The sequence below is a fragment of the Taudactylus pleione genome, unplaced genomic scaffold (assembly GCF_031769625.1).
Source record: "Taudactylus pleione unplaced genomic scaffold, aTauple2 ptg000384l, whole genome shotgun sequence".
Classification (NCBI taxonomy): Eukaryota; Metazoa; Chordata; class Amphibia; order Anura; family Myobatrachidae; genus Taudactylus; species Taudactylus pleione.
The window spans coordinates 1328854-1356122 of NW_028284785.1; the positions used below are offsets into that span (position 1 = coordinate 1328854).

General features: G+C 39.2%; 1 protein-coding gene across 1 annotated transcript in view; it reads right to left on the reverse strand.

The window, feature by feature from the left end:
- The window catches only part of LOC148507790 (cell adhesion molecule CEACAM5-like), an 84809-nt gene that overhangs the window by 2414 nt on the left and 55126 nt on the right, over positions 1 to 27269 (reverse strand). The window contains exons 6-12 of the mRNA XM_088445606.1: positions 26832 to 27071; positions 25919 to 26245; positions 16212 to 16214; positions 10797 to 10901; positions 6083 to 6162; positions 5139 to 5180; positions 3549 to 3619 (exon numbers count right to left, since the gene is read on the reverse strand). Coding sequence (XP_088301732.1) covers positions 3554 to 3619; positions 5139 to 5180; positions 6083 to 6162; positions 10797 to 10901; positions 16212 to 16214; positions 25919 to 26245; positions 26832 to 27071 — 863 coding nt within the window. The 3' untranslated portion in view covers positions 3549 to 3553. The remainder of the gene's footprint in view (positions 1 to 3548; positions 3620 to 5138; positions 5181 to 6082; positions 6163 to 10796; positions 10902 to 16211; positions 16215 to 25918; positions 26246 to 26831; positions 27072 to 27269) is intronic.

Genomic DNA, 27269 nt, shown 5'->3' on the forward strand with positions numbered 1-27269 from the left:
GAGGGGATACCAGCACTGACTTTATTACATATGTTCTTTTTCATGCTTTCATTATTCAGTGAAGTTCACCTAGAAATGCGTTTCACTGCTGAAGTGCAACTGGAAAGTGTAAAATGGTTCCCGTTAAAACAATATGAGAAATATTCTCTGTAAAGCGCTAAGGACTATGGACCTCATTCAGAGTCGGTCGTAAGCGGCCGCTCGGTCGTACGCATCCGATATTTCCAAACCACGCATGCGAACGGTTAGTTGTGCGCATGTGCGTACGAGGCTTTGCGATCCAAAATGCTGTAGATCGAACGGCTTACGAGCAGGAATTTACTTCCGAGAGTTGATTGACACGAAAGGGCGTTTGTGGGTGTTAACGGGGGTGGTGGTCTGAAAACGCAGGCGTGCCTCAGCGTTTTGAGGGCGTTTTAGGGGCGTACATAATTTACTTGCTACGACCGACATAGAAGGCCGTAAGTAGTAAAACGTCACTCTGCGAGCAGGTTAGAGGCCTGGCTGATCGTACAGCTTGAGGTTGGGTACGTGCTCTCGCAAACCCCAGAGTACAATCAATACTATCGAATGTTATTGATGTTAGGATTGACGTTTCTATTTTGAGCCACACAATGCAAGCAGCTAATAATCGTTTGTTGAAGCTAATAACACTGCTAATTAGCTTGTAATTTATTCAGCTGTGTTAGCATTAGCGAATAATAAGAATAAATAAATTTCATGGGGATGGCTTATTCTATGCGTTTTTTTTGTTAATTTTAACATGCATTTAACAACAACACAACATTATTATTCCAAAATCCGGGTTTAAAATCTTTTTTATTTACAAACGCACTACCAGTAAAACATCAGCATGAACTAAATGACATTTGAACAATACAACACAAGCGGCCGCAACCATCAGAAGAAAATTAACATACAGTGACTGACAACGAGTGACAACGATTGACGATCACTAGCTGCTATCACTCGCTAGCTAGAGGAGGTGCATTGTTCACGTATGGGCGTCACTTTGGGTGCGACCGATTGCTTCCTTTTTCAGTTTCTGGGTTGTTAGGCGTACGACTGAGCGGCCGCTTAAGACCGACTCTGAATGAGGTCCTATGTGTGCACTATATAAATAACTTACTCAGTGGTGGCTCCTGAAATGGTGCCACAGCACAGTCCAAAATTCAAATAGGGGAGCCACATCAACTGCCAGTGAGTCCCGGCCGGCATTGTGTGGCATCATTTGGGGTGGCAGTTGGTGTGGCTCCCCTATTTGAATTTTGGACTGCGCTACAGCCCAACCTCTGGAGCCGCCACTGCTAATAATAATAATAATAGTAATAATGATTGAATTTTTGTAGGTTCGTTTCCATTCCTGTGTGGAATACCCCCACTCGCCTTTGGCCAATAGGTTGGACATACGACAGATGGTATAAAGGTACAAAATCATAACACCATTAACTACATTATAGGCAAAAAATCAGGGGGCACAGCTAACAAACATGGTCCAAGTCAGTCAAGTGATCTGCATCAGTCACAGGAATAAGAGCAGATAGATTTCAAAATAGATTCTGTCATGGGCATTCAGAAAATACCAGACAGTTAGGGGCATCAAGAGCCGACAGGTGCCTGGGTACATAGTTGGGGAGGCATGGCCATATCTGGAAAGTATGGCTATGCCCCTTCCTAAAATATAAATAAAAAAATACTGTGTGCAGTGCAGCATACTGCAAAGCAGGACATTTGTCCACTCAGCAGTGCTGCAAGGGAGAAAATGTTTTCCCTTCTAAAGCTGTGCCAAGAACCCTACTGGGCCCTTCCAACAAGAATGGCGCCATGCCCAGCAACATTTGTCTTCCTCAGCAACTGATCTCCATGGTCTGGACAGAATTTTTTTATTATGATGATTTTAATAATGCTGAGAGGCAAGACCTCAGGGCATTGAGGGGTGATAAAAATTTGTTGCTACAGTAATTTGTGTTATAGGATATTTATCACTATGATGGGGAGAAATATGCTCACCTGTCAGAGGCGATGGTCTATCAAAAATATATCACATCTTGATGCATGAAATTAAATTAAATCCTGTCCAGATATTTTACCAAGGAACAATCAATGGATGGATTAAACAAATTCTAGTTAAATGTCTCAATCATACAGTATTTACACTGTTCATATAATACATAAAACTTTATTGGCTACTGGGTAGACCAATCATTTCAGCGGGTAGCAGTCGGGACGCCGACGGACCTAATCCCGACCGCCGGCTTCCCGATTGTCTAATCCCGGCAGGGTTCTAATGACCTATGCCGGGAGCCCGACGCCCGGCATATCAATCGAAGGTAAGGCGATGGGCGCAAACAGCCGTGGGGTGGAGGGTTAGGTTAGGTCTCCCGGGGGGGACTTAGTGTTAGGCACCCCCCCGGGAGGTTAGGGTTAGGCTAGGGGAAGGGGGGGTTAGGGTTAGGCACTTGGGGGGGAGGTTAGGGTTAGGCACCCCTAAAGGAGGGTTAGGGTTAGGGGGTAGAATAGGTTAACAATCATTATTACAACACTTTCTGGATGGCTTCCTACAGGTCTTTGACCCACAGGTGACACTAATGATTTTATGAGTAAACCTAACTATTTTGGACCTCAAACTTTCTTCATGGTTGTCACTGATGCCTGTTTATTCTGTACTATTATCCCTCATGATGATGTTATAGAAGTAACTACATGTGCCCTTTAGGCAATTTATAAGTAACTAATGTTCAAAACAGAATTTTTGCTGGGACTTATTATGTTTGTTTTAGAATTGTAATGACTTTAAACATAAGATACTTTCTATGTCTAATTATCTGGTAGGACCATTTGGTCAAATGTTGCACTCACGTATAAAGTATGTGTATGCACTATTATGAACAATCAAATATATTCCCCAAGTATAGTCCTGGCATTTTTTAGTTACATGCTACATAGATGATATCTTTTGAATATGTTACCCAGAGGAGAGCTTTATCCAAATGATTCTGAATCTTAATTAATTACCAAGTCCAGTAAGATTTACTTCTACAATACTATTAGTCAAATACCTGTAGTGGGTTTTCTTGGTAAAACAATCTTTTGCAAATATAAAAAAATAGCTACCACTTTGTCTGTAAAGCAACAGATCGTTATATGCTATTATACTCAACAAACCATCATTTAGATTGAACATCTAAAACAGACCCTAATGATCTAAAAAATTCTGAGTGTTCTAAGAAACAACACTGGCCCAAAACTAGCTGAGCTCCAGATCTAGGGGAAAAAAGTAAAGTACACTACCTACACCATAAATTGGCCCTGTCTAGCTGTGGTCACCCATTACAGTACAGTATGTCCAGTGCCTGAAGCTCAGTATTTTTTAAAAGTTGTCAGTACTGTAACTAACTTTATTACAATTTTTTTTTTAAAGTTGCATCTTTACCCAAGGAGAATATACTAAAAGTCTTCAAAACAAGACCTGCCAGGAGTAATGATGTGAGGTATTAAGGTTACCAGAGAGCAACAAGATTAACAAGAGAAATATGTTGGATACATACTGCTGTCATTTTTGCTTTGAGGGAACATTGATCACGTTGCTGTATGTGTTTCCATCTGTGGGTATTACAGTCTGTAGATTAAATAGGAACAGTAATTAGATACTAACACACATACAGCTCTTAAACAGTAGTGAGATATATTTGACTGACATGTACAGCATTTGTCATTAAATATTTAATGCAAAAATTGACAGTACAGTTTTAGCATTGTATATTACTAATTAAAATATTGCTATCAGGTTACTAAAGTGTTCAGTACTGTTTTATTGAAACTTAGACAGTGTGAGATGTGAGGCCTTAAAATACACAATATTGCCATGCATGCTCAAACTTTAGTTGCATACAGTATGTAACACTTTTGCTATATATGTAACCTACATATTGCCATATCTGGTGATGCTTGGGTTAAATATAAAAACACAATAATCTTTCTTTCAAAATGTTTTACAGCCACTGACATTGTTATCAAATTGTATTATATTGGAGATAATTGATGCTGATAGTAGAATGTAACACATACATATATATGCTCTGCACTCAACTAATTACACTCCAAATTCAGGGAATGTTTGTTCCAAAATAGCAATAATTTGTGAAGCCGGCCAACTCCATTAAATTCCCTCTACACTGACTTCCAAATACCTTTGCCACCAGGTATCACCCCAATGGCTGAGTGCTGTGGATTAATGCCTTTCATTTACAATAACATTTTGTGATTACATTTTCTTTTGCACCCATTTTTCCATATGCAAGTCACTTCTTGTCAGCTAATTTCCCGGGTGCCCATTAATTGATATGCCTGGGTGGAGGTTCTCTCTCTTTAAGTCCATGAACTAGCAGACCTAAACCCATGATAAAGGTTTGTGCATGAAATCTGTGTCTAGGTCAGTGTAAGGACTGGCCAGAAGGCAAGACTTTGATGGCGCTGGCCGGCTTCACGGATTATTGCAATATATTGGAAAAAAACATTCCCTAAATTTAAATGAAATACAATTCGTAGTGTAATTAGGTGATTGCAGAGCATGTATGATAAGTGTGCAGGTATGAAGAGGCTGCCTGTTTAAATATGGCTCCAGCCACAAGCCAATCATGGCTTGTGGACCAGCGTTCAATCAGTAGCGACAGGCGGCATATTGAATTTAGCGCCTGCTGCAAGCCAATCAAGACTCACAGAGTGGCAGCCAATCAGGGGTCGCTGGCCCTAATTGGCTGCCATTTCCCTAACTGACATAATTGTCTCTCAACTGGCGCCAAATTCAATATGCCACCGAGGAATGAGGGGAATGGAACTGTCAGTCACCGGAGTAGGGCGCAGTGCTGTAAGGTGAGGTGTGGTGGGATGGGTGCTGTGTTGTGGTGTGGTGTGCTGTGAGGTACCTAATTAAAGCCTACCTGACATGTCCATACTGCCGGGCCAAAATTTCCACTTCGACCACTATATATATATATTTATGGACAATCACTTAATACACGTATTAGAGTAACATACAACCTACAGTACATGTAGCTTAAAAGATAAAGGTAGCATTCTGCATTTACAGTATATTATCATTATCATTATCATCATCATAGTAGAGCTCTATTACTTACCTCATAATGTGGATTTTGATTTGTAGAAATTGTTCTCTCCGTCTGTGTAAGGCATATTAAATAATAAATTAATTAAAGTTTAAGTAGGTACAACATAATAAATTAAATGAAAATTTAAAAACTCTGCTACAGAAACAATAAAGAGAATAATAATCGAGTGATTGACCAGAAAGAGTGAATGTCACCAGATTAATATTACCGGTGGGTGGGTACAGACACAATCAGCCAATCAGAAGAGGCTGCCATTCATCATCATAATTACCAGCTCATATTTTGCAAGAGATTTGATCCTCACAGGAGCTTATGTTTCAAGATCTAATGTGAGTTTACATAAAAATATTCTTACTGTACTTGGCCCATGCTTATATACTATTAATGATATGTTTGTAATACAGGGGAAAGTATTACACAGTTCAATAAACAGGTCATGATTCATTTTTGATGAGGGGCACGCACATTATTTCTTATCAATACATGGGGAAATACTATTTAGTCTTTATAGGGAGTACTTTTTATTTTGTGTTTACTGAAGGACTACACTTGTAGTGTATGATATTTTACAAGTGCAAGTATACACTGGTGATCCAATGCATGCTGACACTTGTAGTACCACAAGAGCATGCATTATATTCAATATATGGACCCTGGTGTCTCTACACTGGGGAAACAAGAGGGGCCAAATGGTACTGTACTAAGCATTGAGACAGTCACAGAACATTTAAGGGGAATTTGGTTCAGGTGTCGGGAAACCACCTTAAACTTCAAGCTGTTTCAGACGTTCTAAGGTAAAGTCTCAGAACAGATGTAAAATATAATATAGTGAGTGGGATGTAATGTGCGAGTTATTTGGGTATATCATAGTGTTGGGTGGCTGCTTCCATATAGATATATAACATAATAGAAATTATTGTCTTTATGTTGCATCAGCTCTGCATACATTGTACCTTTGGTGCTTTTAAAATATTTTCATAAAAGTGTCCAGATGGGTTATCTGTATTCTCATTAACAGGTTTCTGGGGGACATCTGTTAAAAAAGCAAAGAATAATAATAATAAAAAAAAAAAAAAACCTGAGTCATATTCTTTATAACTTTATAATTTTAAAGATGTAATTCTATATATATAGATCAGTTCGTCTGTAGGCATCAAATTTAAAGACTTGATTGAATATACAGAATTCCTTGCAGAATGGCAACGATCTATCAGGCTTTTGAATTACTACCATAATGCTAACCAGAGATCTCTTTCCTATGCGCTTCTGGAACCCAACAGGGTTTAATAATTGTAACCTTGATTGAAATGCAATATTAGACCCAAAGATAGAGTGCATGGTAAACACTCACAAAATATTAATAATAATAAAAAAATATTTGTATTGAATTTACAAAAATCATATATAATCATCCATAAGGGGTAATATGTTAAGTGGTGATAAATACAAGCAGTACCTGTGCATTTTTGTATTATCTAGTGATAGCTGTAATTGACAATAAAAAAAAGGAATGATAACTTCTCATCAAGCTAAGACATGGACAGAGCAACAACAGTTTTATCTATGTTATTTAAAGTCATTAAGTATCAAAGATAAATCTTCTCTAATTATGAGCAATATAATTTTATATCATGATATGAGTATATTTGATTGCAAATGATAATAGTAATACTGTACTGTATATCTCAGAAGAATTAAAAAAGTGTCTACTTTAATTAGGAACAATGTAGACACACAATAGAGTCTCTGATACGATATTAATAAAGTAAAACAATCACTGCGTACACCTCACATTTGGGACATTAGAAATTGCAATTGTGCAGACAAGCTAAATTCACCGTACAGGTAAGAGAACCAATAGGCTATAGAAAGGCTATGGGCATATATTGACAATTTGGATAAGAATAAAACCATTTTGTACCTAAAAACATTTTTATGATTCATTCTTTGGTTTTAACAAGACTTAAATGCTTACCAATGACATCAATATACTCCTTTACAACAACTATATATCTGTAGGATTGCATCATAGCAAGTTCTGTAATGAATTCACTCTACTTATTCAACTATATACAACATTTCATTTATCACAGCCATAATATAAAATTACTCAGTTTGGACTATGCTTTCCATTTACAAGCATTAGAGTTTCTCTGGCTGGGTTAAACATGCTCTATAACATGTCCTGCTATACTTTAAACACTACTGAACATCAGATACTTCAAACAAGGATTACCTTTTGTCCAGGCTATGAAATTCTCCCCATTTGACGAGAACATTGAATCGCAGAAGAAGATGTTAGGGCTGTCCTTACTTTACGTATTACCAATCTTGCATTCTCGGGTCTGAAGATTGCTTTCATTTTTGAGTTACTTAATAGCATTCTAACCAAGAACTACTATTATTGTAGGCCAGTATTATCTTCAAATTAAAGGGACTGCTATGGGCCCTGCTGTAGCACATTTATATGTGCTTCTATGTAGTAATTTTTAACAATCTCCATTTTTTCCACTGAATACAATGAGCAAATACTTTGCTACCACCCCTATATTGATGACATTTATTTGATTTGGACTAGACATCAACTTCTCTTGTCAGAAATAGTTGATGACATCAACCAATCAGAGTGTCCTGTCAAATTAACCATGACATGCAGAGACCAGATGATTCACTTCTTCGATGTGCAAGTTACTATTTCAAATAGAGGAATACAAACTTCTATCTTTAAAAGGGAGACTGATGTGAAAAATGTACTGTTAGGTAACAGTGTTTATCTCTGCAGTCTGAAGAAAGGATTCTCAGGATCAGTTACAGATGTAGCCACCATCATCATTGCCGCAATGCACACGCACAGCATCACACTCTCGGCGGGCTGCAACTAGGCGTGGCTGGCGTTCTCACCTATTGCAGTCTATGGAGTGCACATGCATATGCATGCCATAGATGCAGGCGCACTAGTCACGCCATCCTATGCCGCGATGCGCTCGCATCATGGCAACGATAATGGCGGCTACATGACATCATATTACGTCCAATTCTGACACAGCATGCAAAAACATGACCAAGATGGGTGACAACTTCATAGCCAGGGGTTATAATAGACACCTGATCAAAAAGATGTCTTGTGTGTTTCTCATGACTCATTGTTATAATGCACACCATAAACAAAACATCCAGAGACCTTTTTCCTATGCTAACATAATTCAATACCAAACCCAGTTCCTTATCTACAGCACTGAGGCATTATTGGCCCTTATTGACATCTGACAAATTGTTACCTGCTATCAACAACTTGATGCCCCTGATTAGTTGCAAAAGGGCTAAAAAATGTAAATCACACCTCATTCGTCCAGTATGTGATATGACTTTCTTAACTCTCACTTCCAAGTTATGTATTTGCAAAAACATGATTACCGGTGACAAGTTGTTTCCTTCTAATTGCCCTAAACCATGTGACATTACGTACTCTGGCCCTCATTCAGAGCCACTCGCTAGCGGCAGTACGCTCGTTCCGAGCGATGTTCGCACATCTGCGCATGCGTACGGTTTTTAGTACGCATGCGCGAACCAGTCAGTGCGGCCGAAAATCGTTGGTACGCAATATAGCGAGGGCCTGCTATTTTGAGTGACAGAATGAGGCGTATGTTGGTGGTAACAGGGGAAGGTGCTTGAAAACGGGGAGTGGAGATCCGAACGCAGGCGTGCTTAAAGGTCAAAAGGGGCGTTTTAAGGGAGTGCATAATTAATACAGCAGCGTCATTGACCACGTCACTTGGTTTTTTTTAACTCAGAACTGCTCGCAAAATAGCGGTTGAAAACACCAACCACAAGAATAGCGAGCAGTTCATACGCTGTACGATGTACTCGATTAATCTAATAAATAGCGGACATGAGCGTATGTTTTGCTCGCTCGTTCAGACTTAGAGGTGGGAACAGACTGCAATTTGCGAACGGATCATTTGAATAGCCACCCCTTGTTTTTGAACGAACGACCACAAATAGCGAACGGCTCTGAATCAGGCCCTCTGTTTCTTTGAGCACTTTTATTATATATGTGTCAGTTTGTCATTTTAACTTGTAATATGTGGGAACAACCTTTAGGGAGTGCATAACCCTACATAGATTGAGTCTAAAAGCATTACCCACAGAGGACAGCAGCCAACCTATGGCTGACCATTATGCCAAACTCAAACATCCTGTATATTCTAATTAAGCACATGATGATAGATCACATCTCTGCTCATAGTGGAAATCACTCTAATTTACTCCCTAGACTCTAAAGGTGCGACACACATAGCAATTTTTTTGACGACTGAACGATAACTATAACGTTATCGTTCAGTCATCCAAAAAAAAATCGTCCAGTTTCAGGGCCAAAACGATGAACGAAAACTACCAATGCGTGCTCCGATTTGTAGCTGGTAGTTTACGTTCATCGCCCGAACCTCCCATCCAACCTGACGATATTGTCAGGTTGAACATGTTCGGGGATGAGGGAGTATGGCCGGCACTGAATTAAATTGTTCTTGATTTCGTTCAGTGTTTCTGCTCAGTGTCGTTAACGACACTGAGCACAACCCTGCCGGAGACACACGGGACAATTTTGTTCATGGAGCAAATTGTCCCGTGTGAACGCACCTTAAGCCAGATGGATCTTTAAGCTGCATTCTCTGAGCCTTTCTGAACTCAATGAATAGCATAGCTTCTCATGCTTTGTGTAGTTCTGCATCTCATGCTCTCCTACGCAATTATTCTGGCTATCAGAATTCCCCAGTTATCTTGCTTAATACCTAATACCTTGTTTATACCCTTCCAGTGTTTTTCATTCCTTTATTATGTTTTCATTATTTTGCCCCCACCTTCATTTGGTGACCCTTATTTTGAGCCCCTAGATACTGTACCACTGATTGTTCTACTGAGAAAAATACCTTAGAACGTCACAATATATCTATGTATATACTGTGACACAGTCAGATTAGGAGGTCCCTCTCCTGGGTAGGGGACTCCTTCCTTACACACACACACACAGCAGCAGGGAAGCAGCACACCAGTCTGGATGCGAGTACAAGCTGGTCGGCGCCAGTCTTTATTGTGCAAAACAGAAACAACAAAAGAAACCATAAACATAAAACCTAGCCCTGGCCGGGCTCTAACTTTACAGGTGGTTCCCTCACTACCAGAACCTGGCAGGGCCTAATGCCCTCACCAGCAACAAAGGCACAGCACAACACTCACAGTTAGGTTTTCCAGTGTCTCTGAGCAAACTCCCTGTCTGCTCTCCCAGGTGAGACACTCAGCCCTAAACACCCTAGGCTTATATTGGCCACTCTCAGGTGGAAACCCTAACAAGCCTGTTACCAGGCTGCGAGAACCAAAACCTGGAGTGGCCGTGGGTGGACACTCCCTCTCCTCCCTCCTCCTCTCACCCACAACCCCCAGGTCCCAAACCGGCTTTTCAAAAAGCCGAAACTCAAGCCTGCTACACTGCAGACTTTCTCCTGGGGGTTTAAAACACATAAGACAGGAATCTGGGACAAATGTACCTGCCACAGACCACTTTACCAGTGATCCTATCACAATACATTGTGCTTACATGTGTATATACACAAACACACATGTAAGCATGAAGACACAGGGGTATATTATAAACAAGCCACAGATACATACATTTCTTTACTATGAAGAACACAATAATTCCAATGATGGCCACCCCAGCGAGGACTCCTATCACGATACCGGCTATCTCACCACCATTCAGTCCACCAGTAGCAGCTATGATAAAATAAATATGAGAACAGTCAGTCAGGAAATTACTTTTGATTTGGTTTTAAATTAAAACAGAAAACAATATTTCAAAGACGGCATTTCATAATTACGTCAAAATTATGCTGCTGAAAGGAGCAACGATTCTAAAAATAAAATCTGCCATCCTTATTCATGCGATCTTGTGGAGTAATATAGATTAGGAAAAAATAGTTTCATGAATGATGGCTTTATCTCTGTTTTTCAGTTTTTATTGAGGACTCTTAATCTCACCATGTTTTATTTTTGCCACTTTGGGGACCACTCAAAATGAGACCTATGCCCGTATGCAAAACACATAAAATCTCTATGCAGAACTGTGTGAGTACGGCAATTATTCCCGGCTGTGTCTTTAGGGAACAAATGGGGGAAGGAGGTGGCATTCTGAAGTAGGGTACAGTAGAGACATGTCCACGCAGTTGGTAACAGTTGCATACCGGCACAGAGACGCCTTGGACAGCTGCATCATTTGTGGGTTGAGAGCAGGTTCAAAATTACCATGATAAGAAAACGAGTGCGGCCCACAGATTTTACGCAGCCACTACTGTCATCACTAGTAACTGCAATTGCACCAGCCACGTACTAAGTGGAAGAGATCTGTCTGAGAAAGGCTTCCCTTCCTCGTAGGCACAACTCTGAATCACGTGGAGCTTTTGTCTCACGTCCATGACACTCCCACAAGTCAGGGTGGTCCAATGCATCATCTAGTGTGTACGCACCTTTACAGCTAAATGTATCAGAAGCAATAGTGGCCTGTAGCAGAGAGATAAGGAGCACTGCCATGAGGTTCCTGTTTATTCCCCTGGTGTATCAATCACCATTAAGGGCAGCAATTTACATACATATCCAATAAGCTCATAGTTCATGTATCAAACCTCATTACTATCTTTTTAGCACGGAGGCTCAACTAGTATGTATGAATAGTGTGAAACACAGCAGCTTAGTGTTGTTCTAATTGGTCATCAATAACACTTGTTGAAAGATATATTGAGATTTCAATCAGTTTTAAAATAGTATATATTCACATTCAAATGAAGCATTCTTCAAGCAAGACAAACTTTATACAGAGTAAAACTTGATTATATAATTGCAAGGCTTGCTAACAGAATATGGGGTCTATTTACTAAGCAGTGTTAGGAGACAGAGTGAAAAGTGATAAGGTGCAAGCCAATCAGCTCCCAACTGTCATCTCAAAGGCTGTGTTTGAAAAATGACGTTTGGGAGCTGATTGGCTGGCACCTTATAACTTTCTTATCACTTTTCACTCTGTCTCCTAACACTGCTTAGTAAATAGACCCCTATAGGTTACTGTACACCTGAGGCCATGCCCTATCAGACGTCTCTGAATAAAACTAGAAATATCGGTAGAAACTTACCGAATATTTGTCTTTTACCATTTGTAGATATACTATATTTGTCACATAGAATGAAAGCTAGATACCAACACCCAAAGTTGTATAAATTGACCAAGCAAGTTTATTCATTATATAAGTTAAATGAATAGGTAATTAAGTAAACCAGGTTGTATAAGTTTGCATATAGTTGTACATTTGCGTTTGACTGTAAGGGGTATATTTTAAAAAGTGTGGGTTTTTAGAAGTGGAGATGTTGCCCATAACAACCAAACAGATTCTATAGTAACAGTAATATAGCATCTTCTAGAAGATAATAGCTAGAATCTGATTGGTTGCTATGGGCAACATCTCCACTTCTAAAAACCCGCACTTTAGTAAATATACCCCTAAGTCAATGTGTATCTTTGAAGAAACAGATTGTTAAAATATACTTTTCTACATTTTGTGTACAATATTTCTTGAATAGAATTATCCTTATGACTTAAAGGTATATTTCCTGTGTATAACCTTGCAAGTAAGTTATCAAAAGGTATATTAGTTATCAATTATGATAACTAATCATATACTATATGATAAAAATAGATTCTTTGCTTTCAGAATATGATATTAATACGAGGAAAACACATATGAAGGCTTTCACATGAACAGCCCAAATAGGGACATGCTTTTTTAGAGGTAGAACTATGTGAGAAATGGCAGGGTGACTGCAGTCAGGCCATTTGCAGATGCAGTGAATGGCTAAAAAGTGTTCCCCATGGTAACCACACAGTTGAAAGGAGAAAACAGACACTTCTGCTGTTTGCTATTCATCCAATTTGAACTACAGTACATTGATGAGGTTTATTCATTTGGGCTGGATACATAACATTAGTCTCCTTCATGGAAACATTAAGTAAATACATGTTCAATTTTATATTTACCTACGAAGTTGACAAAAAAAATATAATAATGTTTGCACCTCCTAAACTACATGGACAACTGTAACAACTTGGCAAAAAAGACAGCAATAAACAGTCTACTTCATCTATCTAGCTCACATTTACTGCCCATAATTACTAGCACCTCTAAAGGTGAATTTCTACATCTAAGAAGGAACTGCTCAGCAGAATAAAATTTTTTTTTGAAAAACGAACTCTCATTAAGACTAAAAGAGATCTACAGCACTAGATCAATCAAAAAAGTAACGAATCAAACTAAGGTAATATCAAGAGAAACACTCATCTTCAAAGAATCCACCAAAAAACAGAAAGGTAACACAATATGTTTTGTCGGGGACTACTGCAGGGAGTGGAAGCAAATTAAAAACATAATGCAAAGCATTGGCCTATTCCCCTGTCGGACTCTGATTTATTATTGAAGTTAAACAACAAAGTCTCCATGAATTGGAGGAGATCAACTAACTCGAGAGGTCAATTATGAAAAGTCATTTTACACGGATACCCCAGAAAAAACACTATTGACGGAAACATATCCCTGTGAATCCTGCAAAATCTGCCCACATATTGTGATGAAAAACTGGGAAGAAGATGGTTATGGAAGAAATCAATGAATCAATTTATGATGCCTGGTGTGAGTGAGCCGCCAGGTCCCATGCAACTCTGTTAGTGTTTGGTGTCTTTTTTTTGCTGAAATTGTGTCTAAGGGCCTGATGCAGCATGGATCGCTAGTGTGATCGCGGCTGCGATTACGCACACAGTTCTGCTGCAAAAATATGCTAATGAGTGCAATCGCAAAGCCGTCGCACAGCCAGCATAGAGACGCCCACTACCGCTATCTCACATCCGTAATACCTTACAATCCTGCGTATACATCAGGAACATCGAGTAACATCGGCTCCTCACACACAATTACAACTGTACTACAGGTCAGACCTTAATCAGAAGCTGCTAATCTCGTTGCATGCAGTGAGTACACAAGCTGTGTATGCCGTCGCAGTGGCTAATTTATGCACGCCCATGCAACGGAGTTCCAAAGGACTGGCATGCCTGAATTTCTTCAACCACCCCCCCATCACCACCCCCAAACTCTGACTATCTGTCACTCACTCAGCAATGGCTTTCTGTAGTCTGTGTGATCGACACTGTGGTGCATATGCATGCGGTGTATGCAACAATCGTCCATCTGCGTATGCTGATGCAGTTGCGATCCGTGCTGACTCAGGCCCAAAGTTGCAATGCAATGCTCTAGAATGCACCAGGAGTCTGTAGTGATTAATTTAATATGTGACACTTGTATATCTGTGTGCAACTGAGTCTGTTAACGGAACTTGTGTAAAAAAAAGCCACGGCCGGTGCATCATAGCACTTTGTATACAGAGCCTCAGTCATACACAGATATACAAGTGTCGCATATCAAAGTCATCAGTACTCTCTCCTGGTGCAACCTTAGACACATTTTTGGCAAAAAATATGCTCCCTTCACCCTGTTTTATATATTTTTAGTATATTTGTTTTCAATCTCACTTCACTAGTCACTACTGTTTCTCTAATCAGAGTGTAGCAAATAATATAACCATCACTAATTTCCCACTCATTATTACAGATCAGTGTAGTCTACACAGCACAATAATTTGCCTTTGCCATTTTCTCTTTCATACACTATATACTACCACTATTTCACAGTCACATAACTGACTAGCAATAAAAGTGGCTGACCCTTTAGAACATTCCATCTTTAACAACCATTATTGAAGGATCGATCACATGCATATGATCCAGGACATAGCCACCTCTTGCTTTTTTACCATCCTTCTCTTTTTGTTATCACTTTGAGGTATTGCTAAGTATGGATTATTTGAATTGCGCTTACCTGTGTAGCAGCTCTAATAGTTATGAAAATAACATTAATCTCAGGATATGTAGAGCGCTTTTGTGGAGAATGTACAGTATACGACTGAGGTGGGGGGATGGAGAAAGAAGATGCACAGGAATGTGTTAAAATTAATAAGTATGGTGGGTTAGTTATGTAATTGAACTAGGATTAAAGTGAAAATAAGCAGAAAAGAAAATTTTAAATAATTAGAATAGTAGATAAATAAAATATATATATATAAAATACCTGGGAGCCGCAATACCACGCCACCTGGAAGTGCCGCTTTGAGACTTCCGGTTCGGCGGCAACATCTCGCGGGGAAGAAGACCAGCTCACTGCGGGAACAGAAGATTCGGCTGCAACAGAGAAAACCGCTGCCAAAGGACTAAAGGTAGGATAGGGATAGTTAGGATACCTGCTGTGTCCTTATCATAGTGCACGGACTCTACATGCAAACATCTCAATCCCAGCATAAACATTGGTGTTCTCAGCTAAAATATATACTGATTTTATCTTTTTTATGTAGTTAATTATTTTCTATTTTCTATTTAATTTTATTTTTATTTTATTTTCATTTTTGTTTGACATTTATATTTATTATTCCAATTATTTTATATATATCTTTATTTATCTACTATTCTAATTATTTCAACTTTTATTTTCTGCTTATTTTCACTTTAATCCTAGTTCAATTACATAACTAAGCCAACATATTCATTTTAACACATTCCTTTGCATCTTATTTCTCTATCCTCCCCACCACAGTTATATACAGTACATTCTCCACAAAAGCGCTCTACATATCCTGACTTTGAGGTGTTACCAATATTCACTATTACATATAATTTAATGACACTTTCTTCTGCAATGTCAATACTGCACAATAAATCAATTAATATAATGTATATTATTAGTTTTCAATATAACTCTTGTACACGTGGGTTTTGTGTCACTTATTCACATGATAAACATCCATTCTAACTGATTAAGATACTAACTATGCAAACACATATATTACCATATGCCATTAATATAATAATCAAGAAATATTACATCAATTACCATTTCTTTTCTTTTTTAAAAATAGGAAGATGCTATTTAATACAGTATATACCCTCTACTTCCCAGAAAGATTTAGGTCCATACTATAAGGGATAAGTTTACTAAAGGTCAGTTTTAAGAGATTTAAAATCAAACAAAATGGATTAAAATCGATGTTGTGTTTCTGGGGCTAAATCACACATTTACTAACAGACATTTTTTTTTTAAGTATTATTAAATGTGTGCTATAGCCCCAGAAACCAAACATCGATGTTGATCGATTCTAAATCAATTAAAATTGATCTTTAGTAAATATACCCCTAAGTGTATATCTTAATAATTTTTAAGAATCATATGCTTAATAAGTTCTCTTTTAATGAAAATTATGTTTTATTCACAAACATAAAAACCTCTAATGAAATCACTTTTTGATTGATTACAACCCAATCAACATACTAGAGCATCTAAGTAACATATCCAGCGACACCTGTGTTACTTTCCCAGAAATATCTCCTCTGAAATTTGCTAAACTGCCTGTCATTCAACAGAGGAAGCAGCCTGATTGGACAACCAGAATAATTTATATTACCTGGCATGGAGCAATTACAGGTCAAAATGCGGCCAAGCCTCAGCTACTGTAACTAGGCAACATGTATAGGGAAAATGCCTTGTCCAGAGATCTAAAGCAGTGTGAAAGCAGCCGACTCATATGAAATTCTAGGGCTTTATAGTAACAATTATTCTCCATAGGACACTTTGCATCCCTAGGGGTTATTTTCCAACCCTAAGACATACTCTTATTTGCACCAGTTCAACACACAAAGCAACAGGGTTTAATCTGGATGAATAGCAAAGAGCAGAAGTGTCTCTTTTTTTATTTCAACTGTGTGGTTACCATGAGGAACACTCATCAGCCATTCACTGCATCTGCAAATGGCATGACAGCAGTCCCTCTGTGATTTCTCACATAGTTCTATTTCCACCCAAATTCCTATTTCTATGCAGATACAGTTGCTAAGTTACACCTGAGGACTTGCCCTATTTTCTGTTAGCAAGACTTGTGATTATATAATCAAGTATTATACTGAATCATTTTTGTCTTGAATATGAATGTATACTGTTTTAAAACTGATTGACATCACAATATATCTTTCAACAAGTGATTATGATGACTAATTAGAGCAGCACTAGTCTGCTGTGTTTCACACCATGCATACTAATTGAGCCTCTGTGCTCCAGTGATGGTAATGAGTTATTGTCACTTCAGTTACTAGTCTAAAGACCCCCATACATCAGCAATCGATTGTGGCAAATCTGCAATTTGCAATCGTTTGTATAAAAAAATCTGCAATGTATGGGCTTCATAGATCGCAGATTGCAAACAAAAAGTTATTGGAATTGTTAAATAAGATTGTCCAATATGTTGGATTTCCCAGATGGATTGGGGCTGTAAATTGCTAGTGTATGGAGATGATCAGCAGATTTGCAGATCGTTACTAGTAAAATGATGGGCCTTTCAAGACTGGCAGATCTGTGTTTGCTACAATCGATCTGCAAATCACTGAAAAAGATCTGTAATGTATAGGCGCAGATTGCTAGATTGGGAAATCCTAACATCGGGCAATAAATCTTCAAATTGTTCAATTGTGGTTTTCAGATTGCTGATGTATGGGAGCCTTTTGAGCCTTAACCCATGTAGAAACCCCATATAGAAGAAGATACGTTTAGGTCTCTTTTACTTTTGATATTTTCATTCAGTGCCTTTCAGGCAATTTCCTTCTCATGGCAAATCCTGAAATGTGAATTTAACATACTGCAAAATATTCTATGGATTTACTGTAAAATAGGATACTTTGTTTTCCCCGAATATGTGCAAGCTTTGAGATGGCTGACATAATTTCCATTTTGGATTTATGAATTAAGGATTCCATACATTATTAATACAATATTTCTGCCTCAATATTAATCAGTCATATACAACAATATACTGTATACTTAAATATGGATCTGTGCTAGCTACTGTTTTTTAGCACTTTTTATTATACAATTGTTTATCTTTTTCTACACTAATATATGTTATCTCTGTTTATACTTCTGTGTATCCAAGTGAGGAACATCTCTGGTTCTTTCACTTTTAGGAATATCATTCCCATCTACTGTATATTTAAAGAAATTAAATAAACTACTAAGGAATTGTTAAAGTCAAATAGTCGTTTGCAATTATTATTTATCGATGCTATCATCTGTGTGCAAATATGCGACTAGGGTGCTAGCGTGTATTTGCATATCACATGCGAAGATACACCTTTAAGAGATCTAAGGTTCAGGATACAGGGGACATATCATGTTTTATATCATTCTAATTCCCTATTTATTCGCAGACATCCGTTTTTTATCGGCAAAGAGATCCCACTTTGCGTATGCAGGTTATGGATGATAGGGAATTAAAGATCAGAAAACTATTGTTTGTATAATGTAAATAGACCAGTTTTCGGAGGGAACGAATGTCTGCAGCAGTTGGAGTTCTGACGCCCACCATTTGTGGGCACCCTTTGAATTGACCAATGTCCTGTATCACACCAGAATGACCTGAAGCTTGGACCAATGGACACATGCCAGATCGTCTCCTTTGTACTCTAAATAACCTGATCTGTATATATTATTGAGTTCAGGGAGTAGAAAGGGGTAATCTTTTGTGATGACCACAGCTTACAGGATTGAATGGCTGTTTACTGGATCTAGAGTGCATGCGTATGTATCGGTTGTACTTATTGTGTGTATATATATATATATATATATATATATATATAATATATATATATATATATATAGTACTTATTGTGTACTTATTGTGTATTGTGTGCTTATTATATACATTGTACTTATTGCATTTATTGATAATCTGTTACCTTTTATTATTAAATCACTTTGTGCTTTGGAACCACACTAATGCGATTGGAAATTTATTTATTTTATAGCGACTAGATGGAATACATAGAATTTACATACTATAATCTACATATTGCCTGACATTAAGTTCTACAAGTGTGCCGCAAGTTTTGTCTTTACTTTTTTTGCCCTAAATTAAAAAATCGATATTTTCTGTGTAAATTGTATACTAAACTATGAGGAGCACCACCAACCTTTATTATTAAAGTATTGGATACTCACAGTAATCCTTTTTATTGCTGGCAAGAAGTACTCACTACATAATTAACTTTAGATGGGTATGCCCTGTGCAGGGCTCCCCTTCCCCTAATCCTCTCAATACTACATCCAAGGAGTTAGTAAGTATGAATTTATTTATTTACTATTTATTACCAGTTTCTTATATAGCGCAGCATATTCCGTTGCGTTTTACAATTGGAACATTAATAGTACAAAACTGGGTAATAACAGACAGATATATGGGTAGGAAGGTCCTGCTCGCAAGTTTACAATCTATAGAACAATGTTTCAATAAAGATTAAATCATTCGGTGTGTGTGTCCAATATTCTAAAGTGTTCTAAAGTCGGATTTTTGGTAATTTTTCTTTAATAAATGTCTGGTGTTGGATGGTTTGCAAAGTCACCCAAAAATCCAAAACCAGCTTTTAGAAAAATAACCTCCTTAATCTAGGCATTTAGATCACTATTCATAACCACTGTAATGCCATTATGAAATGATCTAGTATAACTTTACTGATACAATTATGGAGTATGAGTTAGAAGTCCATCTAGTCTGTCCTTATTTTTCTTTCTTTTGTTTTAGATCTAGGTCTTAACAATAACTACAAGTTTTTCTCATACTTTCTTAACTTATTTATAGTCTCATTCCCTTTCACAACTGCTTAGAGAATGTTCCATGGAACTATCAGCCTTTCTGTAAATAAGTTCTTACTTGTGTTGCCTTTTAATCACTATTCCTCCAATTTCAAAGTGTCAACTTGAAATGTAATTTTTTTAATACTGTCTTCTTGAATTCTAAACACTGTACCTTTTTATATATTTAAATGTTTCTATCGCATCCACACTGTCACATTGCTCTTCTAATTTGTACATATCCAGAACTAGAAGTCTTTCAGATACATTTTATTGTGAATCCCATACAATATTTTAGTATTCCTTCCTTGATGTGCTTTCTAATTTAAGAATATATTTTGTAGACAGGATCTCCAGAACTGCACACAGAACTCAAGTTTGAGGCCTTACCGGTAATCTATAAATAAGCAACATAATCTTCCCCTGCTAGGATTAAGTCTTTCTACATATGTAACATTAGGTTCTAATGGCTTTTGCAAACATGTGACTTGAATGTTTGCTTAACGTCATAGCAATGTTTGCTTACATTCATATCAATGTTTGCTTACCTTCATATCTTCTGAAATGATAACTCCAAGGTGCCTTTACATGATTATCATTCTCTTTACTTCCCCATTCAATATTCTATTTTCAGATATTTTTGTGCCATGTGATTTATTTTGTTATTGAATGTACCTCACATCAGTGCAATCTGTATGTTCTCTAAATCCCTGTGCCTGCTTTGGAGTTGCATCAGGTCTGCATGTGGCCGTATTTGGAATGCAATTGGGTGCATTCGGTATGCTAATGTGACTATACGCTGGTATTCTAAGCCAAACACAGTAAAGGTGTGGTAACCCAGGAATGGGTGTACTCACTCATGTTAGGTCCTATAAAAGTGTATACATTGACTGTTAACTTGATGCCCCACCAGAATCTGGAAAGTTATTCATATATATATATATATATATATATATATATATATATATATATACATACTGGTGCAGGTAGTATGTGGAGAGTCAGCAGCGGGACACATGACTCAGAGCTGCAGGTAGCTTTGGAGGACAGTAAGGGAGTTCTGAGGGAGCCATCTAATGGAGCAGACCTGAGCTGCAGACAATTACCATCACCTGGAGCTGATAGACAGCTGTCAGCACTGAGTGACCAGCGTCAGTATAGGAACTGTCCCCCTGTGGGATTCAAAATTTTCCTAGGTCAGCAGCTGGGGAAGGTGGAGCCTTCCCCAGCTGCTAAATTCCTTAAGTCATTTAACAGCTCCCAGCTAGATGATGTCAGAGGAGTGAAATTACATAATAATCTATCGGAACATAGTAATTTGCTACCGCAAGGAAAATTATTTCAATTCTCTTAAATTACAGTTTTGACTGGGACTCCTCAATTACCTGTAGTTTGCAGGTTAACTAGGCAGAGTTCATTGAGATATTTTGCAGTACTTCAGGAGACCTAATTGTGACACAGATTGTATTCTTAGCTGCTAACTTAGTGGAACAGTTTTCTCAATTTAAAATAACTAACAGAAATTGCACCACCTGTAAAGAAAGCATTATCTTTGCTGTTCTCAAACGTCTTGACTGTGAACAATCATATGACATTTTGGTACCTGTATATGCTTGTTGCACTAACCCAGCTGAATCCCACAAGTTTACTGTTTTCTCCGATGCAAAGAATATTCGGCCTTTCCAGTGTTCCCGCATAATACAATCTTCATTTAGTTTAAAGTGTGATTTGCTAGTAGATGTATTGAAAGAATATTGTACTTTCCATTTGCTGATTGTTACCCATTGTGTGAAATTATATTTTTAATAAATTGCGATTCTTATTTGAAAGCAAACTGGGGCCCATCTAAGCCTGTACCCCCTTCTTACCTCTATGAACTAGAGATGTGCACCGACCCCCATGTTTTAGTTTTGGATCCAGATTCATCTTCAGCTAAAATGACGTCATTTTGACCTGTTAGCATGCAATCCAAAACCCGACTTCAGTTATTAGTTACATCCGGGTTCTGAACCACAGGAAGATCCGAACTGGGACTCGGTTCCCAAAAGTGTGTCCGAACTCGGACTTGGTTCAACTCGGAACCCATGAATTTGGTTGCTGTCGGTTCTCTGAGAACCAGACCCGCATATCTCTACTCTGAACCAAGAAAGAGAACCAAGAGACTAATTCAGGTTTGGTAAGATTGGGGGATACCATCCCGCACAACACTATAACCAATACAATATACACCAGTCAGGGTATCACATTGGCAGCCGCATCACCCCACTATTTCTGTCCGCTAGCACAGCTGTCATCACTGGTATTAGCACTTACATCTGCCCCATGCTGAGTGCAACAAAACTGTGTGAAATTAGCATCCTCTCAGCGTAATCATGACTCAGAATAGGATGCAACACTGGTTGCATGCCCACAGCACTCCCATGAGATGGGTTTCTTTCGTGCATGCGCCCATTTGCCATGCAGTTAACACCCAGAAATGCCAATTTTACTGAGCAATGTCTGAGATCCATCTGACAAACAAGCATACTGAGAGACGCACAGATATAAAAAGATTACAGTCTGCTAAAATTCGCTTGGTGTGGCCATATACCCTGGAAGAGTTGATAATTCATTTTATGAACATCATCTTCTCCACATTTTGTGGAAGCAACCTCCTATGCCTTTCACTGACAAGGTTCCCGGCTGCACTAAACACTCTTTCGGAGTACACACTGGAGGGGGCGCAACTCAGGTAAAATAGAGCCAGTTTGTACAGGGACCTCCAAATTGCTTCTTTTTCCTGCCAGTACAGGTACGGACTGTCTGACATGCCTACTTGGATGTTGTCACCGATGTAATCCTTTAACAGACAGACGCACGCTTGTCGCTGCTGCTTTAAGGATGCAGGTGCGGCTACAGCCCACACATTTCTCAAAGACAGAAAAAAAAAGAAGAATATTTTTATTGTTTGTGGAGCACACTTTGAGGGTGTCACCACCCTTTAACAGACAGACGCACGCTTGTTGCTGCTGCTTTAAGGATGCAGGTGCGGCTACAGCCCACACATTTCACAAAGACAGAAAAAAAAAGAAGAATATTTTTATTGTTTGTGGAGCACACTTGGAGGGTTACACCACCCTTTAACAGACAGACGCACGCTTGTCGATGCTGCTTTAAGGACAGTATCATATGCAGTGACAGTAGACTTGTCAGAAATTGTTGGCACGTCCTTCAGTCCGGACCAGATGTCCAAACTGGCCCTTGACTTATGACACAGGCGCACGCTTGACGCTGCTACTGTGTTGATGCATGTGCGGCTACATCGCACGCAAGTCACAAACACATAAAAAAAATAGTTTTTTATTTTCTGGAGCACTTTGAGGGTTACACCACCCTTTAACAGACAGATGCACGCTTGTCGCTGCTGCTTTGAGGATGCAAGTGCGGCTACAGCCCACACAATTCACAAAGACAGAAAAAAAAATAAGAATTTTTTTATTGCTTGTGGAGCACACTTTGAGGGTTACACCACCCTTTAACAGACAGACGCACGCTTGTCGCTGCTGCTTTGAGGATGCAGGTGGAATCTAGACGGGATTTGGAACCGGGGACACACTACCTCCATCAATTGTCTAAATCCCACTGCACTAATGGCGGATACCGGACGCACGTCTAACACCAACATAGCAGTCAAGGCCTTAGTTATACGTTTTGCTTCAGGATGACTGCTGTCGTACTTCATCCTCATCGCTAGGGACTGTTGGAGGGTCAATTGTTTAGTAAAAGTAGTGGTGTTCCTACTTCCTCTCTGGGATGATGAACAACTCCCAGCAGCAGCAACAGCACTAGGAGGAAGTGGTTCTTGATCTTTCCCTATTTTATTTTTATCAGAGAAAGTTTGGTCCTCCATTTATTTTATATTGATATATACATGCGGCTAAGGCGCACACAAACACAGAAAATATTTTTTTATTTTTGCTGGAGAGTAGTGCACTTTGTGGGTTACACCACCCTTTAAGAAATGAGCCAGCCGGCTCTTTACTTATGGGACACAGGCACACGCTTGGCGCTGCTCCTTTGTTGATGCACGTGCAGCCACAGTGCACACAATTTACAAACACAGAAAATATTTTTTTATTTGGTTTGGAGTGTACTTTGGGGGTTACAGCACCCTTTAACGGTCAAGCCAGCCGGCCCTTTACTTATGACACAGGCGCACGCTTGGCACTACTTTGTTGATGCACGTGCGGCTACTGCGCACACAATTCACAAACACAGAAAATATTTTTTTATTTGGTTTGGAGTGTACTTTGGGGGTTACAGCACCCTTTAACGGTCAAGCCAGCCGGCCCTTTACTTATGACACAGGCGCACGCTTGGCACTACTTTGTTGATGCACGTGCGGCTACTGCGCACACAATTCACAAACACAGAAAATATTTTTTTATTTGGTTTGGAGTGTACTTTGGGGGTTACAGCACCCTTTAATGGTCAAGCCAGCCGGCCCTTTACTTATGACACAGGCGCACGCTTGGCACTACTTTGTTGATGCACGTGCGGCTACTGCGCACACAATTCACAAACACAGAAAATATTTTTTTATTTTGTTTGGAGTGTACTTTGGGGGTTACAGCACCCTTTAACGGTCAAGCCAGCCGGCCCTTTACTTATGACACAGGCGCACGCTTGGCACTACTTTGTTGATGCACGTGCGGCTACTGCGCACACAATTCACAAACACAGAAAATATTTTTTTATTTGTTTTGGAGTGTACTTTGGGGGTTACAGCACCCTTTAACGGTCAAGCCAGCCGGCCCTTTACTTATGACACAGGCGCACGCTTGGCACTACTTTGTTGATGCACGTGCGGCTACTGCGCACACAATTCACAAACACAGAAAATATTTTGTTATTTGTTTTGGAGTGTACTTTGGGGTTACAGCACCCTTTAATGGTCAAGCCAGCCGGCCCTTTACTTATGACACAGGCGCACGCTTGGCACTACTTTGTTGATGCACGTGCGGCTACTGCGCACACAATTCACAAACACAGAAAAAATATATATTATTTTAGCACTTGGGGGGAGCACCCCTGATGGACAGAGCACCCCCTGGACAACACTACAGCACCCCTTTAGGACTGGGACACTGCACAGGACTTTGGAGTGGACACAGCCCCTATGGACAACTGACTGCACAACACAGTCCAGCCAGCCCCTATGGTCTTTGAAGTAGTGGACACAGCCCCTATGGACAACAGCAGCACAGCACAACACAGCCAGCCCCTATGGACTTTGAAGTAGTGGACACAGCCCCTATGGACAACAGCAGCACAGCGCAGCACAGCACAGCACAGCACAACACTACTCTGCACTACACTACACTACACAGCCCAGCCAGCCCTAACTCCCACCCTCCCTCTTCACTGTCCACAGCCGAGTGTGAAAATGGCGCCGACGCGGTTACCTTATATAGAATCCAAAACCCGCGAGACCCGGAAGGCGGGATGATGAAGTTTTGCCTCGATTTCAGATCCGAGTCAGGGGGGAAAAGTCGAGCCTGACTCAGATCGGCCTCGGATCGGGAGGGCTTGGGGGGGTTCGGATTTCAGAAATCCGAACCCGCTCACCCTTATTAAAAGGTCAACATAGTGTAATAGTGTAGAAGTTTGGCAGTTATTAGATAAGATTATCCATCTACCCAGGATACTAAATGGGATGGTGGACACAGGATTATGAGTATATTAGGAATGCACAATCATTAAGATTTGTTATTCACATTTTTTCCAATCTTTTACCATGTTGCTTTGATTTTAATATTTTACTCTTTCCCTGGGAAATTACCTTGTAGAATTAGACGCCGATTATGGTTTTCATATGGAAATAATAAAAATATTGATTTACTGTATAGATCAAAGTTGAGATACTATTTAAATGAAATAGCTGGTGCTGGTGGACTTCTATCTACACGATAATGTTTCTTCAAACATAAGGTCACTTACTTGCTGTCACATCGAGAGTAAAGTTGAAGGTGGCGTTTCCAATAAAATTGACAGCTGTGCATCTATATCTTCCACCTTCTTCATTAGTCACATCGGAGATATGGAGACTGGATGTGTAGTCAGTAGAGATCACTGTGAATTTATTTCCGTTTGAGATAAGACTGCCATTTGGAAACAACCAGGAGAACTTAGCAGGGAGGACCGTGGGTGTGGGAGCATTAGCTCTGTAATGTAGTCCAGCTATCAGATACACTGTCATAACCGCAGTTTGCCCGACTGTCACTGTAGTGATTGTACTATTGTCATGTCCCGAGGACTGTGGAGGCTCTGATGGAATAAAATCACAGAGTTTAAGTCACCTCATATTATTCCCTCATCCTGACTATTACTGATCGGTTCAACCTGTAGCTCCATCTTGCCCTAAACACGTGGGAGGAGTTTCTGCTGTCTACAGTGAACTGTAATACCCCCACACTACACTACAGTATTACAGTGAAAAGTCATGTTATATATGTATAATGTTCTTTACCTAAAAATGTCCTACAATTGTAGGGGTTTAGTGGTGCATTAGAATTCAGATAACAATGGGGAGGATTTACGAAGCAGCAGCTTGAAGCTCCCTTTTTATAAAGGCACCCGGAATCAGTGTAAAGCATGCAGCACTATGCACTAACTCCAGGTGTTGTTTTAAATATGTACCTGCAACCCGTCGGGAAGGCTTTGTATATCCTCCCCTTTAAGTTTAGTAATAAAGTGAACAGTAGATGACATTTTTACTTTCTCTCTCATATTGAGCTACCAATTATATCGCAGCCTTTGTCTATGAAACAGTTATATAAAAAGAGCAGTAACATAGTCACTTGTTTTTTTTTTGTAACCTTTTTACAGTATCCAAATTTAGAGCTTATCTCACCTAATGGCAATATACAGCTTGAGGTTCTTCCCTGCTGATCTCCGTGGCAGCTCAGATTGGATCCTTGGACATTATTTTCTGAAGTTAAATTCCTGCTCACTTGGTTATGATTGGTCTCTGTTTTGTTATCTAATATCATGGTCACATTGGCTGCAGGTTGTCCTCCTGGCCAGGAGCAGGTAAGCTGGAGAGTCTGGTCATAAGTGTGTGGAAGACAGCGAATGTTTCCTTCTGGGTGCCCTTTGAGGTGAGAGGAGTCAGAATAATAAACCAGTATTCTGAGATTTAAACACTAGCATAGAGGGAGATCAAATGCACAATACCACAATATTATACAGCTTTCACTGCCCATTTTGTCACTTATAATTATACATTGGAGATTAGAAATTCCATGTTCAAGGTAAAATATATTTTCTCTTTCAGGGTGGGATGTACTAT